The sequence below is a fragment of the Capra hircus genome, chromosome 23 (assembly GCF_001704415.2).
Source record: "Capra hircus breed San Clemente chromosome 23, ASM170441v1, whole genome shotgun sequence".
Taxonomy (NCBI): Eukaryota; Metazoa; Chordata; class Mammalia; order Artiodactyla; family Bovidae; genus Capra; species Capra hircus.
Genome location: NC_030830.1, coordinates 10964124 through 10980568, shown reverse-complemented (window position 1 = coordinate 10980568; position 16445 = coordinate 10964124). Strand labels below are relative to the sequence as shown.

Here is a 16445-nt window from a genome sequence, read left to right as displayed (position 1 = left end):
AGTTTGAAGGGATTGAGCTGGTGTGTGTGAAAGACTGTGGTGAGGGTGTTTCTGCTGAGGAGTGTGTATTCATCACTACAGTGCACAGTGTATTTGAAAAACACGTTTTATTAAGCAGTTTACACAATCAGTTGTTCACAGTCAGCAGTTAAAACACATACATATTCACTGCTATTAAAATCTTCAGGCAGCAGTGAAAAACATACTCAAATAAGAAAAAAAAAGTACCGTGGCTCCTTAAAGAACAAAATGTTAGGTGATGTCACTTGAGACAGGAAATGAGGGGTTTTTTAAAAATACACGTTTACCGTACTTTATTTAGATAGGTCTCCCCCCTTGTTTGCTTATAGCACTATACAAGTTTAAGTGCCCAGAAACCAAAGTAACAATGGACTGTGAACCATTTCAACTTAAAGTTTTTGCATTTATCACTTGACACATGCTATTTGAACATTGTAATACAGGAAACACTTGAAGCAGAATACTTCCCAGTCAGTACCAATGACTTTCATTAGATAACCCTAAATATCAACCTTTTCCTGTTAACTTTGAAACCAATTTACTGCTTTTTTCTTTCTTTCAGTTGTATCATACTTCTGGGGAGGGAGGTGTGTCTAAGCTCTTTCTAAAGTTCACCATATATTCTTTGCATAAAATACAATTTCTACTTACAACCTGACTTTAAATTTTAAAAATACCTAATATTTTGAAAAGTGGTTTCAAAGTCATTTTGAGTCCTTTTTTAAGCTGACCAACGTACTGAAATAATTCTTCAAAGACTTTTTAAAACAAAAGCACTTAAGTTACCCATATTTCTAACCTGTAAACTGACGTTTCTTGGCAAGATGGGCATCCTGAAGACCCTGAAATCAGTGTTTATTTGTCATGAGTGAAAGAAGGAAAAAGAAAATATTTACTATGTTCTCAGGCTTTTAAGATATGGCTTATAAAATGTGTAATATGTATCCCAGGATATTTCACATTTTTCTGCAGTTTTCCAGTGGACCTGCCTATGGAATACTGAAAACATAATTCTATAAAAAATATTCCTAGAGACTTAATCAGTTATTTTAAAAAGAGGCAGTAGGGAGAGACTTTTATTAAATTATTCTGACAAGACCCTTATGCTAGTGGTTGCCAAAGTTAAGGCTATTTAAAATGTGCCATCTGCACAAACATGGCTCTAAGAAAAATAGCCATATTCTGAGTCTAAAGTATGAAGACCACACAATCTCTTCTCCATTCTCAATGATACCACAACGTGTACTGTTGAATTGAAAATTTTGCCAATGAGTGCACAGATCTAATGTTTTATTATAAAAGATACCTGAATTTAAATTTCTTTTGAACACCTAATGGGAGGAAATACGTACAATATAAAATACAGGTTTTATTTACCTTGGAAGAGTTTGTACTGTATCCAAAAAGGGAAGATTTCTACCTAAATTTAAGTAAAAGTCAATATTAGAACTATATAAAAATCTTAAGGCTCATTGGCAAAGATACTGATTAATTGTCACAGAAGTACATGGCTTTGTTTTTTTTTTAATGATTCCTGCTTGACTTGGTTTTTCAATGTGTGAAAATTGGTCAGCCAAAAAAAAAGTCAGATTTAAAGAGAATCTCTTAACCATGGAAGAATCATATCCAAGGTCTTAACTGAAGGTTATATTCTGCCTTACTCTGAAATTGGAACATTTAGCACTAGTCAGACCAATGGAAAATGCTATTAAATATAAGTGCTTAAAAAGGATTCTTGTAACCCATGCTTTCAGAATGGTAAAAACTGGTTTATATTACCATACCACCTTAGAACATTCAAGTTTTGCTACCTAGAGAGGATTGTTTGATTTTATCAAAGTGAGGTCTAACATGTTTTTCAAACCTTTCCATTTGGGATACAGAAGAAAGCTGCGTCCAGACAAATTCGATTTAAAATGCTGCAATCTTGCTTGCTTCTCGAACACCACTCAAATATGCCCCTGTAACAGTCTGTGGGAAATGCCTATTTGTTGCCTGTTAAAAAAAAAAAATTATAATTCGAGATCATGTATAAGAAATTTAGATGACTATCAAAATATAATACGAACTTAAACTTTTCTCCCATCCTCCTAAAATGTTGCCCCTCCTGTGTGCTCACAGGAACACTCGACTCACCCATCACAGCACCTGAACATTTCTGGCTTAGCTCACCATGTTTCACCAAATTCATTCTACACAGTCAGCACTCGTGTGAAGTACTGTGTGACATTCATGAAGGTATTATGTATGCCAGGGACTGGAGTTAAGAATAATGAGTAAGACACAGCCCCCTCCCATCAGACAATCACAAGAAGTGAATCAGTCCATCCTTGGCTGGAGTTTTGCTGGATGGCTACTAATAAGAAGAGGTGTAACAAACAAGAAGGGAAAGAAAAGGTGAGGACTATCAACAGAGAACCTCACCTGCAAGGAGGGTATAGTGGGAAGAGAATAAGCAAACCAGGACAGGAAAGTTAGGCTTGGATTTACAACTGTTAGGTATTTTCTGTCATTGTTAGGCATTCTTGCCTGGAAAATTCCATGGACAGAGAAGCCTGGCATATATAGTCCATGAGGTCACGAAGAGTTGGACGTGACTGAAGTGACGAGCACACATGCAGCCAAGACAAAATCTGGGATGTGATTATGGGAGAAGAGTAGCTAGAATGTTGTCAAGTAGGTCATAGAAATGGAGAAGGCAATGGCACCCCACTCAGTTCTCTTGCCTGGAAAATCCCATGGACGGAGGAGCCTGGTAGGCTGCAGTCCATGGGGTCGCTAGGAGTCGGACATGACTGAGCGACTTCACTTTCACTTTTCACTCATGTAATGGAGGAGGAAATGACAACGCACTCCAGTGTTCTTGCCTGGAGAATCCCAGGGACGGGGGAGCCTGGTGGGCTGCCGTCTGTGGGGTCGCACAGAGTCGGACACGACTGAAGCGACTCAGCAGCAGCAGCAGGTCATAGAAAAAGGAATGTTTAAGAAACACGAAGTTCCATGTGAATTTAGGTTACATGTTACCCAAACTGGCAGCTGACATGAAATGGAAAAACATCCTGGTGCCAAAGACTTTAATAAGTGGGAGGATGATCAGGAGGTCAGGGGGACACCATTACTAAGGGGAAAAGAGTAGCGGAGTAATAGAAACCTCAGAAGAAATGGGTTTTATACTTAGTCGCTTCAGTCGTGTCTGACTCTTCGACCCTATGGACTGTAGCTCGCCAGGCTCCTCTGTCCATGGGATTCTCCAGGCAAGAGTAATGGAGTGGGTGCCATGCCCTCCTCCAGGGGATCTTTCGGACCCAGAAATTGAACTCGGGTGTCCTGCACTGCAGGCAAATTCTTTACCACTGAACCACTGGGGAAGCCCTTTATAAGAAGCTGAGGTAGCAACTGGAGAAGACTTGAGAGTCCCTTGGACTGCAAGGAGATCCAACCAGTCCATCCTGAAGGAAATCAGTCCTGCATATTCATTGAAAGGACTGATGCCGAAGCTGAAACTCCAATACTTTGGCCTCCTGATGTGAAGAACTGACTCATTGGAAAAGACCCTGATGCTGGGAAAGATTGAAGGCAGGAGGAGAAGGGGACGATAGAGGATGAGACGCTTGGATGGACCGACTCAATGGACATGAGTTTGAGTAAACTCTGGGAGTTGGTGATGGACAAGGAAGGCAGGCATGCTGCAGGCCATGGGGTTGCAGAGTTGGACACGACTAAGCAACTCAACTGAGGTAGCAATTGTATCAAAGCAGCAAAGAAAAGTCAAAACTTCTAAAGCCCGTTCGTGGCCCTTTGGCCCTATTAGGGCCATCTTTTGGAAGCAGCTGACAATTGTGGCCTGGAAGGCAACCATTATGTTCTGTTCCTACAAAGTTGGCGCTTTATAGCCCAAAGAGGAAATCAAAGTCAGCTGGTTTTAAAATGATATTCTTTTGTAATAATTCAAAAACTCTGAAAAGAAAATATTAAAAACACTTAGATGAATTGAGGAGAACTGTATAACCTAAATGGTATTAGGGTATGAACACAGATGAAAAGAGTGCTGAGAATTTACTCTATTTTGATGAACTGGATGGATGTTGGGGGTGAGGAAGGGGTGGTGGGGAATAGCAAAAGCAAACTAATTCAACCCCAGAAATCTTTTTTATCATAATTTCAACAATAAGTACTGAAAAGAGAGATCTAGGAAGTATGAACCCCAACCCTGGAAAGTGGTAAGGAGGAATCCTGGGAGGATACAACTGCAGGAGTCCCCAAGATAAACTAGAGCAAAGAGAAGTCAGGAAAGGGGGTTTCAAGGAATGGAACCTACAGGCTGTCCACCAAGTGGGGAGGCTTGTGACTTCCCTGGTGGTCCAGTGGTTCGGTTCAGTTCAGTCACTCAGTCGTGTCCGACTCTTTGCGACCCCATGAATCGCAGCACGCCAGGCCTCCCTGTCCATCACCAACTCCCGGAGCTCACTCAGACTCAAGTCCATTGAGTCGGTGATGCCATCCAGCCAGCTCATCCTCTGTCGTCCCCTTCTCCTCCTGCCCCCAATCCCTCCCAGCATCACAGTCTTTTCCAATGAGTCAACTCTTCGCATGAGGGGTCCAGTGGTTAGCATTCTGCAACTCTGCGTTTCCATTGCAGGGGGCATGAGCTGGATCCCTGGTTGGGGAATTAAGATTCCTAGGCATGGCTCAACAACAACAGAAAAAAGTGGGGAGGTTTAAGAAGCAGTATAAAAAGAGTTATGGAGAAGGAAATGGCAACCCACTCCAGTATTCTTGCCTGGAGAATTCCACAGACAAGAGGAGCCTGATGGGCTGCTGTCCATGGGGTCGCACAGTCAGACATGACTGAAGCGACTTAGCAGCAGCAGCATAGAAAGGGTTAAGCTAATGAAAGAAGAGGCTACTATGATTGAAGAGGAAACAGCTGTGTAAGAAAAGAATCAGCGGTCGCCTTCCTGGCTCAGCAGTAAGCAACCACATCATATAAGCACTGACACTAATTTAAAATTAAACTGTGAAGTAAACAGAGGGAAGGGATGAAACAGGCTAAGTCTTTAACCTGACAGGAAGTCTGGAGGTGATGTCTTAACTTCTTAAATCCAAAGACAACAAAGTAAAAATCTTAAGGTATGAAGTAAACTCCAGAAGAAAACAGCAAAAAGAGTTAAAAATGGCTGCTCAGGGAATTTGAGGAGAATATTGTCAGGGTACCTGCCGTTCGTTGCCATAAGACTTTTGACGGTATTTGATGTTGCTTTTAAACTCTGAACACAGACCACTTCAACTAAAAGCAAGTGATCCAAATGAAAGTAATCGGGGTCGGAGTAATGAAACCCACCTCGCCAGCAAAAAAGACGGTTCCTTGTATTTCCTCAGCAAGGATGTCATAGGCCTCACCGCTGCCCCCCGTCTTCACGAAGCTGTACGCCATCTGGATCCAGGGGTCCGTGCTCCAGCGGGTGACAAAGTACTTGGTGGGATCTGGGACCTCCTGTGTCAAGCAGAAGGGATCGAAAGGGACTTGGACTGGGTGCAACCCAACCATTCTAAGATTACAGCCCTCCCTCCATCCGGAAAGTGAGTTAATCCCTGTGGCATCCTGGGACAGCAGTTCCCAGTATGACCCTCCTGCCCGCCTGTTGCTCTGCCCAAGCCTCTGTATCTGTGTCTCTTCCTCTGTCGCTCCCCCATCTTTCTGACTTTTCCCAACACCCACACGTCTCCTCACTTCAACACCTTGTCGTTCTGCCAGAGACAATTTCCCCACCTACCAGAGGTCATCACCAAAGGCTAAGAGTCCAGGCATTCCTCTTCCCTGGGGCTTCCCTGGCGGCTCAGACAGTAAAGAATCTGCCTACCAATGCAGGAGACCCAGGTTCAATCCCTGGGTTGGGAAGATCCCCTGAAGGAGGGCATGGCAGCCCACTCCAGTACTCTTGCCTGGAGAATTCCATGGACAGAGGAGCCTGGCGGGCTACAGTCCATGGGGTCACTAAGAGTCAGGCATGACTGAGCGACTGACACACACCCACGTTCCCCTTCTCATCACCTGGAATGCGCTGGACCAGAGGAGGAGAGGGACGGGCAGGGTCTGAGGACCTCTGACTGGAATTCTCAACAGGCTTCTCCATAGAACAGCTACACTGGTCATGTTTCACTCTTTAAGTTTCAGATAATTCTGTAGGCTGACCACTGCCAAGCGCCACCGTGAAACAGATTTCTGTACAAACTGTGTGCTAAGTTCCAAATAATTGATTTGGAAACAAATTTTGAGACAAAGTCCCAGGTGAGGGACTACTGTGAGAGAGAACTGCACCATGTGAAATAACTGCACCATGTGAACCCCGAGGGCCCCCCTCTTTCTAATGTACATTATGTCATTTCTCTTCTTTCTACTTCTGCTCCTTTATTGGGAAAAGACATACATCGTGCCATTTATAACTCTCCAGAGACGGTGAGATTTAGTAAACTGGCGAATAGAAAGTATCTTGAGCTTCTTGGAGAAAAGGGAAAGAGACTAGCAGTGAGGGGGGGGTGCAAGAAAATTCTGGACAAGGTCCCTTTGAATGGAAAACTGCTGTCAAAGCTTGTGAGGGTTTGGGAACAGGATACCCAAATATAGGATCTCTGGAAAATGCTGAGTCTTTTCCCTCTTGAGGAGAGAAAGGGGATGTGCATGATGTGAAGGAAAAAAAGGAAGAGAGTGTAAGAGGAGGAATGGGGTACTATTATAAGCTTCACTGTGTCCCCTACTCAAATTCAGATGATGAAACCCTAACCCGCAGGACCTCAGAAGGCAAGTCTATTTGAGATAGGAGTTTGATGAGCTAAGTCAATGGTAAGGACTTTGATGAGGTCATTCAGGTGGGCCTTGATCCAGGATGCCAAGTGCCCTTCTAAGGAGAGAGGATTTGAACACAGACAACATAGAGGCGAGACCACGCAAGGACACGGGGGAAGCAGCCTTCTGTGAGCCAAGGAGGGAGGCCTCGGGAAAAACGACCCCCCACCCCAACCCCTCAATCTGGTGTCTAGCCTCCTTAATTGTGAGACAGTGAATTTTTGTTGCTTGGACTACCCAGTCTGGGGCAGTCTGTCATGGTGGCCCGAGTAAACTAATGCTTAAGAGGAAAGTTGGGGCTTCCCTGGTGACTCAGACAGATGGTAAAGAACCTGCCTGCAATGTGGGAGACCCAGGTTCAATCCCTGGGTCAGGAAGATCCCCTGGAGGAGGGCACAGCAACCCATTCCAGTATTCTTGCCTGGAAAATTCCATAGACAGAGGAGCCTAGCGGGCTACAGTCCATGGAGTTGCAAAGGGTTGGACACAGCCAAGCAACTAACACTTGGATATTAAAAGAGAGAGGAAGACTGTGGCCCATTGCCCTGAGCCCCTTCGTACTCAGTAGGAACGGATTTTTTGGGGCCCACGCCACTCTGAAGAGCACAGGAAGTCAGCGGCAAGTGTGTTTTTCTCTTTTCAAAGGGTGTGTGTCTGACCTGCTCCTTGAAGAGCTCGCGCAGGGTGGCCATGCACTGCTGCAGCACCTGCTTGTCCTCCAGGCTCCGGACGGCCGCCACCGCCTCCCCTGCGATCACCGACATCAGCACGCTGTGCTGCTTCTGGACACGTGACAGGGAAAAGCACTTTACAGGCCGGGCTTTGGGGGCCCGAGTCTCCAGACGCGCGGGTCTAAGCACTGGGTTGGCCAAAAAGTTCGTTCGGGTGTTTTCAGCCGATCTCATGCAAAAACCCGAATGACCTTTTGGCCAACGCAACAGACGTGGCCCTCATCCTCACAGGACACAGGTCGTCATTTCCTACTGTCTTGTGGCCCAGGCCACCCACCTTCATCTACGCATTTTATTGTTCCCTGCTGGAAAAACTCCAGAAGTCATGTACATATCAAACCCCTGGGTTCTCTTGGCTTTTCCCTTCTAAGAACTTGTTTTAGAAGAAATGGAATGAGATTGAGAAGGGAACTCTGGACATAAAATAATGGGGGGGGGGGCGGGAAGAGCCCTTCTTGAACAATAAGGACATTCTGCTCTTGGCTCCCATGTGGAACCTTTGAAGATAAATTGTCTTGGGACAAATGCGCCGGAGGGAAAACAACTGTGAGGCTTTGGCAGGACATCAGCACAACCATCACTTTCTAGCCCAGGTGGTCCTCTCCTTGGTCCTCGTCCCCCAACCAATCACGTCTAGTGAACCCCAGACCCGCCCTCATGTGGGCCAATCATACCTGCCCCTCTCCCCTCAGAGGACCCTTGGGGAGTATATTTCAAGTACCATTCATTACTGTGCTATCACCAACTCACCCTAAGAGGAATCTGGAAGAATTCCTCCACTTCCATGGCAACGAATTCATTTCCCAGGGACCAACATTAGTACTTTAAGAAAATATGAGAGACACAGGGGCTCCTTTCCTACAGGGAAGCATGCCCTCCAAGTGTCCCCCCAGCATACAAACAGACATCCAGAGTATCCACAATGTCTATTAGTTCCTGGGCTTGACACGGGAGTAATTACCAAACCAAATTCTAAACTGTTAACAAGGGAATTCAAACCATGTTCTAACACCCATGACTTTACCTGGGGATCCATATCATAGAACACGGCAAAAAGCCCTCGCTTGCTGGCACTAGGAGGAACGTGACCAAAAAAGTCAGCCCCTTGAACTTTACTGTCCCAAAACCTGTAAGGAAATTGCAAGGCAATCTGGAAAGCAAGCAAGAGAAAGGTGGTTATTAAGAGTTCACTGAAATCAAAAGTGTGGCAGTCTCTAAGAAGCCACCCATAGCTCTTAAATACTTATGTTTAAAAAAAAAAAACAGATGTTCCAAAAAACTCAGACATACTCCCTTTCCATTCTTCTATCCTTTGTTCTCTCTGTGAACATCTGTTTTTTAATGCCATTCAGTCCTGTCTTCCCACAGATAATGGTGGGACCCACTGACAACCTCTAGGCTAATCTGAAGATGTGGAGTACTGCTGAGACTTAGTCTTGAAGCTTATGTTCAGGAGATAAAAGTCTTACTACTCATAGGTCTGTTGCTACCTACTGCAGCACTGGCAGATTCTGCTAAAGCAGTTTTTCAAGGCAAAGGAAGTAAAACACTCTCCTCACTGGGGCTAATTAGTGAAGGGTATGAGGGGTTCCCTGGTAGCTCAGCTGGTAAAGAATCTGCCTGTAGTGCAAGAGACCCGGATCTGATCCCTTGGTCAGGAAGATCTCCTGGAGAAGGAAATGGCAACCCACTCCAGTATTCTTGCCTGGAGAATCCCACGGACAGAGAAGTCTGGTAGGCTATAGTCCATGGGGGTGGCAAGAGTCGGACATGACTTAGCAACTAAACTACTATTACAACCACTACTAGTGAAGGGTAGATATGGAAAGCAGGAAAAAAAAAAAAAAGAATTGCTTATTTATATTCCCAGTTCAAACCCTGAATAATGAAAAGTCTTTCTTCTGAATCAAAACTTGCAGAGCTCTGTCCGCTCTGCTCTTTTTGTTTTGATGCTATCCTTCTGTATTCTTCAGGAACAATTACTCAAAGGAAAAGGAAGTCTTCGAATGTGATGTGGATTCAAAAATCACCTATTTCCCAATACCAGAAGTTTGGGGATCCCTGTCATCTGATACTCATCTCTCTAGTTGCCAGGCTTAAGTAATTCAGTCACCTTTTCAATGATGCCTGCTCCTAAGCTGTTGATGGCCTTCATCTTCTTGTCTGACAACGGTGGATTAAACTGAATGGCACCTTTCTGCAGTAAAGCCAGTGGCACAGTGACTAACACCTGTGGGAAATAATGAACCGTTTACATTTTGTCAAGTGTTTATCAATGTACTCTGTAGGGCTGGAAATCTTTCACTTATAAGCTGGGGTAACTTCCAATTGAAACTGTGTGATGCGTGCTGACTACTAAAAATACCTGCTTTCATCATTTCAGAGCAGGCTTTTTGAATCACAGCCTGAAACTCCACTCTAATTTCTCTAAAAGCCAGAATACAAAGAAAAAGAGCAAATGGGCCGGGTCAGGGTCAGGCAGAGGGTGACGCAGCAGGGTTAGCGCACCTAGCATGTTGTCCTGAACCACGAGCTGACTTGCAATTTTATAAGGCCTGTGAGTGTCAGTCACTCAGTCAGGTCTGAGTCTATGTGACCCCATTGACTGTAGCCCACCAGGCTTCTCTGTCCATGGGATTCTCTAGACAAGAATACTGGAGTGGGTTGTCATGCCCTTCTCCAGGGGATCTTCCCGACCCAGGGATTAAACCCAGGTCTCCTGCATTGCAGGCAGACTCTCTACCATCTCTACCACAGATTCAGTTCAATTCAGTTCAGTCGCTCAGTCGTGTCCGACTCTTTACAACTCCATGAATTGCAGCACGCCAGGCCTCCCTGTCTATCACCAACTCCCGGAGTTCACCCAAACTCATGTCCATAGAGTCGGTGAAGCCATCCAGCCATCTCATCCTCTGTCGTCCCCTTTTCCTCCTGCCCCCAATCCCTCCCAGCATCAGGGGCTTTTCCAATGAGTCAATTCTTCGCATGAGGTGGCCAAAGTATTGGAGTTTCAGCTTCAGCCACAAGAGAAGCCTACAATTTTATAAGGTAGTATTTAAAAATTTTTCTTTACCATTAGGAGGAATATTAGATATTGGCCTGATTCTCACCTGGGGAATCACAAATACGGATGCTACTGACAAGTAGTTTTCAACTCTGGTCACATGTTGGAATTACTTGGGAAGCTTTAAAAACATGACCAGACCAGTTCAGCAAGAACCTATGTAGGGTGGGGCTCTGTAACCTTTCTTGTTAAGCACCTCCCAGGTGATTCTACCCAGAGAAGGAAATGGCAACCCACTCCAGTATTCTTGCCTGGAAAATCCCATGGACAGAGGAGCCTTGTGGGTTACAGTCCATGGGGTTGCAAAGAGTCGGACATGACTTAGTGACTAAACCAGCACCACAGGTGATTCAGAGGTGCAGCCAGGGCTGAGAACTACTGCTAGTCCAAAGTCTATATGACCAATACTCACGACTTAGCTAGTTAATGGCAGGAACAATATGAGGAATTATCCATCCCCCCCGGAATTATACACTACCCCATCTTTCCCATTTGACATGCAAACCATCATTTCTGTGTGAATACCAAGGACTATGAAATATTTTTAGTTAACTGAAAAGCATAAAACACAGCTAGTCTAGGAACTGGTGACAGTTCATCGGTTTTTGGTTAACACTTCAGACATAATTAAATAGATCGATGTGGTTTATTAAGCCCCCTCCACCCTCAAAACTTTGTTTTCTAACACTACAGAAATCTCAATGTGTTTCATATATCACATTACAGCACCTTTCACAGTCTGCCTACTAAAGCTGTTTACAAAAAATTCAAATGATGTAAAAGTACTTCTGCCAGTTTCAAGATAAAAACACAGAGTGTTCTCGATCTGAAAAAAGGTTCTGTGGTACAAAAACAAAGACACCGCCCACTTAGAAACCACTGAATTAAACAGAGGAAAACAGGTTGCTCAAACGCAGGACTTCTCAGAGCCTTTAATATGCTCTTATTTAACCCGAAACACAGACTCATATATCCTACTTTACAAACTTATTTGGCCAAAGAATTTCTTTCCTTGTTCAACTCTCAAAACTAATGCAGCACTACCCAGAATTCCATCTCCCATGAATCTATATGCTGGTCAAATAATTAAATCCGCTTTGTACAACTACACACAACTAGTGGAGATACAGAATTCTTCAGAGGTCAAATAAGGTTCCAGGGAGATGGCTAAAGGCAAACTGCTTGGTGGAAAAGCCTGGTCTCCCTCACTCCCAGGCCCCTGGCAGCACCCAGTGGAAGCACAGCGCTTACCTTCTGCGCTGTACACACTGTTCCATCGGCAGTGGCAACTTGCACTTCATCTCCAGAATAGTCAATACTCTGTACCTGCTCAAGAAAAGCAATTATGGAAAACATAACGAGGGATGGAACCACACGATCTGGGGTCCTCTCCAATTCTTTGAGGATGGGAGTTTACATTTCCCAGGCTATGGGGAACTACTTCCTGGCATTTGAAGAACTAAACAGTTATCGCTTCCTCCAGGGAACTCTCACTCAGTCATTAAAATTTATAAACACTATGTCAGAATATGCAAAAATCTTTATAACATCGTGTAAGGTGAAACACAGACATATATATGTAATTGCCTCTATGATTATAACCACGTACATGATTTCATAGAAATGTATATTTGAAGGGAAAATTTAAGTGTGAAAAGAACCGCACTGGATCAGGGAGGCGGTGAGCAACCCGAACGCTTGATTATTAATAAAAGTGCATCTCAGTCACTATTGTTTCCAACAACAGCAGCGACCTAATCGACAAGGATAGTGCAACTGATCATAGTATCAAAAAGTACCTGCAGACACTGGCTGAACATCAAAGCAGGCGCCTGTCTGCTGTCTACAAATCCCAAACGCCACCAAACCTGAGCCACCCACCGCCGTGGACACTCACCGGAGACCTGAGCCGGATGTCCAGTCCCTCAGCCAGTTTTTCTAAGATGACGGAGTATCCGGGAGTGAGGAGGGTGTGGTCACCGGCAAACTGGGCAAAGAATTCATTGTGGTCCCAGGAGCGAGCAGACACCTGGGAAACACCAGGAGAGGTTGGAAAACAAGAGATGGTGGAGACTGCGGCTGCACCTAAGGGACAAGAAGAGGAGCCCAGGGTGGGGAAAGCCATCCCAGGCAGGGGGACAGAGGGTGAAACAGGAAGGGAGTGGGGGTGATGGACGAGCAGCTACAGCCAGGTGGGTACTGCGCCAGGTGAAGGAAATTTCTCAGTAATACACAGGAAAGCTTATTTTAGAACAAAATGTAGATATGATTTGGCCATGGGTACCACTCCCTGACAAAAAGATGTATTATACATCAACAACACTGGAAAAGGAGAATTCTATGAGAGGAGACCCGCATCTGATCAACTCCATATAGAAATATGCCACCTAGATGTCTTCGACATGGAAATTCCATAGAAGCTGAAATGCAGCATGATTTTAGAGAAGTGTTATTCCAATTGCAAAGAATCACCGAATGCAACGTTAGTTGTTGTCCCTCCCCCACCCCTACCAAAGAGGATAATTAAGTCGGGGATCATCCACAGAACCATGATTCAACGTGCAGCATATCCAAGTTGCAAGATCAGAGCTGGTGACATGAATTGAAAAGTGAAAGTTAGTTGTTCAGTCGTGTTCAACTCTTTGCAATGCCCTGGACTGTCACCCGTCAGGCTCCATGTAACTCTCCAGGCAAGAACACTGGAATGGGTAGCCATTTCCTTCTCTAGGGGATTTTCCTGACCTAGGCAATTTTAAATTTATTTTAGCAAGACAAACAGATCCTAATTGCAAAGATGCTCTATTCTGGCTTCTTAAGAGCAGTGTTTTCAGCTCCCAGTTGCACAGGCACGCCTTGAGGGCCCCCTGAAGAGGGCAGTGGACAGACACAAGCCTGTGACCCCTGCCCCTCAGCACAACAGCCTTCCTGTATTCAGGTTTATAGCGTGAGCATCTTCACAGAAATAATGCTTTGCAGAAATAATGCTTCTTTAAAACGTCTCCTGCTTTAAAGAATTTGTTTCAAAACCACCATGGGATTTGTATACTCTAAAGCTGTGGTTCTGGGACTTTTAAGCAGCAGACCCATTGATCCCCATTATCCAGACCATCATGGGCTCAACATTTCAATATGGAAACACACACACAGAGAAACAAGCATGTTCAAAGCCCACCTGATGGAGGTTGCTGCCACAGGCATATTCCAGGTTACTGAGATGGAACTGAAGCACCTGCTCCTCCAGCTCACTGAACTGGATTCCAGACTCTTTGATAAAAGCTTTGTAGATCTCCTCTATCTTTTCTGCAATGGGAATGGAGCAAAGCAGAAAAAAAAAAAAATTTGGATATTATGGTCCAATTCCTTATCCTTTGTGCTCCACCTCCTTCAACCCGCAAGGCCTCAAACTTTGGAAGATCTTTCCCAGGTGGTCCCGGGGGAAAGGGTCAATGTCTTGACAAGGTTGGTTTCTCTCAGGAAAGAAAAGCTATCTTAATGGGGAATGAAGCTATGAGGGTCCTATGTCTTCAACCCTGTTTCATTTTTGCTTAGTGGAGAACCAATTTTTTCCTTTGCTTGAGATAAAGGAGAAGTAACCTCCTGTCTGTATATATAAATACAGACAGAGAATTCCCATTCCCTTTCCGCTCCTACTGAACCACCTTAAAGTCAAGTTCTTTAACAGCTCTCCTTGACCAAAAGATTTATCATAGACTGACAACTGGCTATCGTCTCTCACAAACATTCCAAATATTCCACCATGGACTTTCACGAAGGTAACTCTCCGGCTCAACACCTTTAATTACCGGTTCTCCATTGCCTATGTAATAAATTCCAAAACCCACAGCCAGACAGTGTGAACACATTTTTAGCCTTTCCAAAGACAGCAAACCCCACCTGCCCACTCACTCAATCTTTTCCTGGTAAATGCCAACCCGGCAACATCTGCTACTACCATGCTTCTTCTTGGAATGCCCTCCCCCCCGTACCTCGGTCCCATCCATCCTTTATAGACTAGCACCACCTGGTCACTACCAGCCTCAGGAATCGCTCCCTTGGTTATCAACACCCAGCACTTATCTATCCCATTCAACTAGAACTTTCAACTACATATACACATCCTGGTGTTATCATTCCGATGATTATCTTAGATTCCTTTTGTGGGGAGGTGGAGGGGGAAAAGGCTTGTGCCTGACAAATATCTCAGCAAAAATGACTTCTTTATAATGTTCCCAGTGATGACAACCATCCGACGGAGACACGGCAGACTCAAAGCTTCTATAAGGTATTCTGCACATGCTTGACTAGAAACAGAACTGGGTACCAGTTAACTTTTTTTTCGACAACTGAAGGTTCTCATTAATACGTTCCATTCTTATGCTAGACTGCTGTACGGAGATATCCACGGCATCTCTGTGCTGCGCTCTTGTTCCTAGACCTCTGGGTTTTTTCCACTTTCAGGACCTTCTCATACCAATACCATCCTTGTCTCCCGCTATGCAGTTTCTGTTTTTCTTTAGGTTTCGTAAAGGTGTGGGAAACATCAAGATTGCTAAAATAGTACATAAAATTAAAGCAGAAGCAGGCTGAGAGAAGCCTTAATGTGATTTCTACGTAAATAACATTTTAAAGCTTTAGTCCATTTGCTTTGTGAAATTCACTCTAACTTCTAACTACTTATACTTTTGTCTTTTGAGCTAAATCTAATAAGGTGAGAGCTCGACAGCTGAGAAACCACTAGGCAGGCTCTAATGTAACCTCATGTAGAGATGGGGGCATTATTACTAAAGCTTTTCAAAAAAATATATCACTATGATAAAACAACTACTTATAGAGTAAATATGGTTGGTCCTCCCTTAATAACTTGTTTTAAGTAAAGCCAAAACAACATTATTAATTTCTGTAGACGATGATCCTGCAAGAGCTGTAAAGAGAACGCCGCCCAGCAACTATCACACAAACACTAAGCAAATTCTGAGAACATCCTGCAAGTCTGCCTAGTCGCTGTCTTCCAGAAAATTCAACAACTTGCCACTTGGTCTGGACACTGCCACATTTGGCTAAATGATCCCAGTCAAACCCAGGATGTTTCTAAAAATGTTCTGTTATGGTTTGTCTGTCAACACTTTTACTAAGGGCGGTTAGAAAGTGGGTCGGTCTCAGAGGTGAAGAATTAAGGTCATGGGGGTGGGGTGGGATGAGAGGATTAAAAGAAGAGACAGACAATCCCTGCTGAGAAATTTACCCCAAACAGAGATGGAGCGTATGCCAGAACCCGCACACAGAAACACAAAGTTGAAACCAATTAACACCCTGACAGTTGAGTTAAAATGCTTACAGTGTAAGTGACTCCACTATGCTCCGAGAATAACAAATGAATACATTCAGGTCATGAAATCATAGGTTAAATAAATATCAATTTAAGAAGCAATACAGTAAGATCTCAGCTGGTGCCCTCAGGGAAATGAACTGTTACTGTTAGGTTTTCTAGAGGGTTGCGATGAATATGGTCCATTTGGTACCAAAGCCTAAAAGTTTTGAATTAAAATTCTTAAATTATAGTACAGAGTCTTGCATTCTTAAACAAAATATATATACATTAAAAAAATCTTAACCTTCTGTCTGAAAAAGGAAAAGAAATCCTGGCACATCGAAACTCTTATCTAGAAAAGTCGTTATATGGTGGCTAGTTATTCACATAGAGCTTATCACATGCTTTCTTAAAAGCAAGCTCTTCTGGGAAACTGAAAATTAAACATTTATGTGATTTTTTAAAAACATTGGCTAT

At 44.0% G+C, this 16445-nt stretch overlaps 1 protein-coding gene across 1 annotated transcript in view; it reads right to left on the bottom strand.

Annotated features, from left to right (window-relative positions):
* The window catches only part of KDM1B (lysine demethylase 1B), a 42691-nt gene continuing 26336 nt past the window's right edge, over window positions 91-16445 (bottom strand). The window contains exons 15-22 of the mRNA XM_018039181.1: window positions 13833-13960; window positions 12558-12689; window positions 11912-11986; window positions 9710-9826; window positions 8621-8746; window positions 7525-7647; window positions 5363-5515; window positions 91-2016 (exon numbers count right to left, since the gene is read on the bottom strand). Coding sequence (XP_017894670.1) covers window positions 1933-2016; window positions 5363-5515; window positions 7525-7647; window positions 8621-8746; window positions 9710-9826; window positions 11912-11986; window positions 12558-12689; window positions 13833-13960 — 938 coding nt within the window. The 3' untranslated portion in view covers window positions 91-1932. The remainder of the gene's footprint in view (window positions 2017-5362; window positions 5516-7524; window positions 7648-8620; window positions 8747-9709; window positions 9827-11911; window positions 11987-12557; window positions 12690-13832; window positions 13961-16445) is intronic.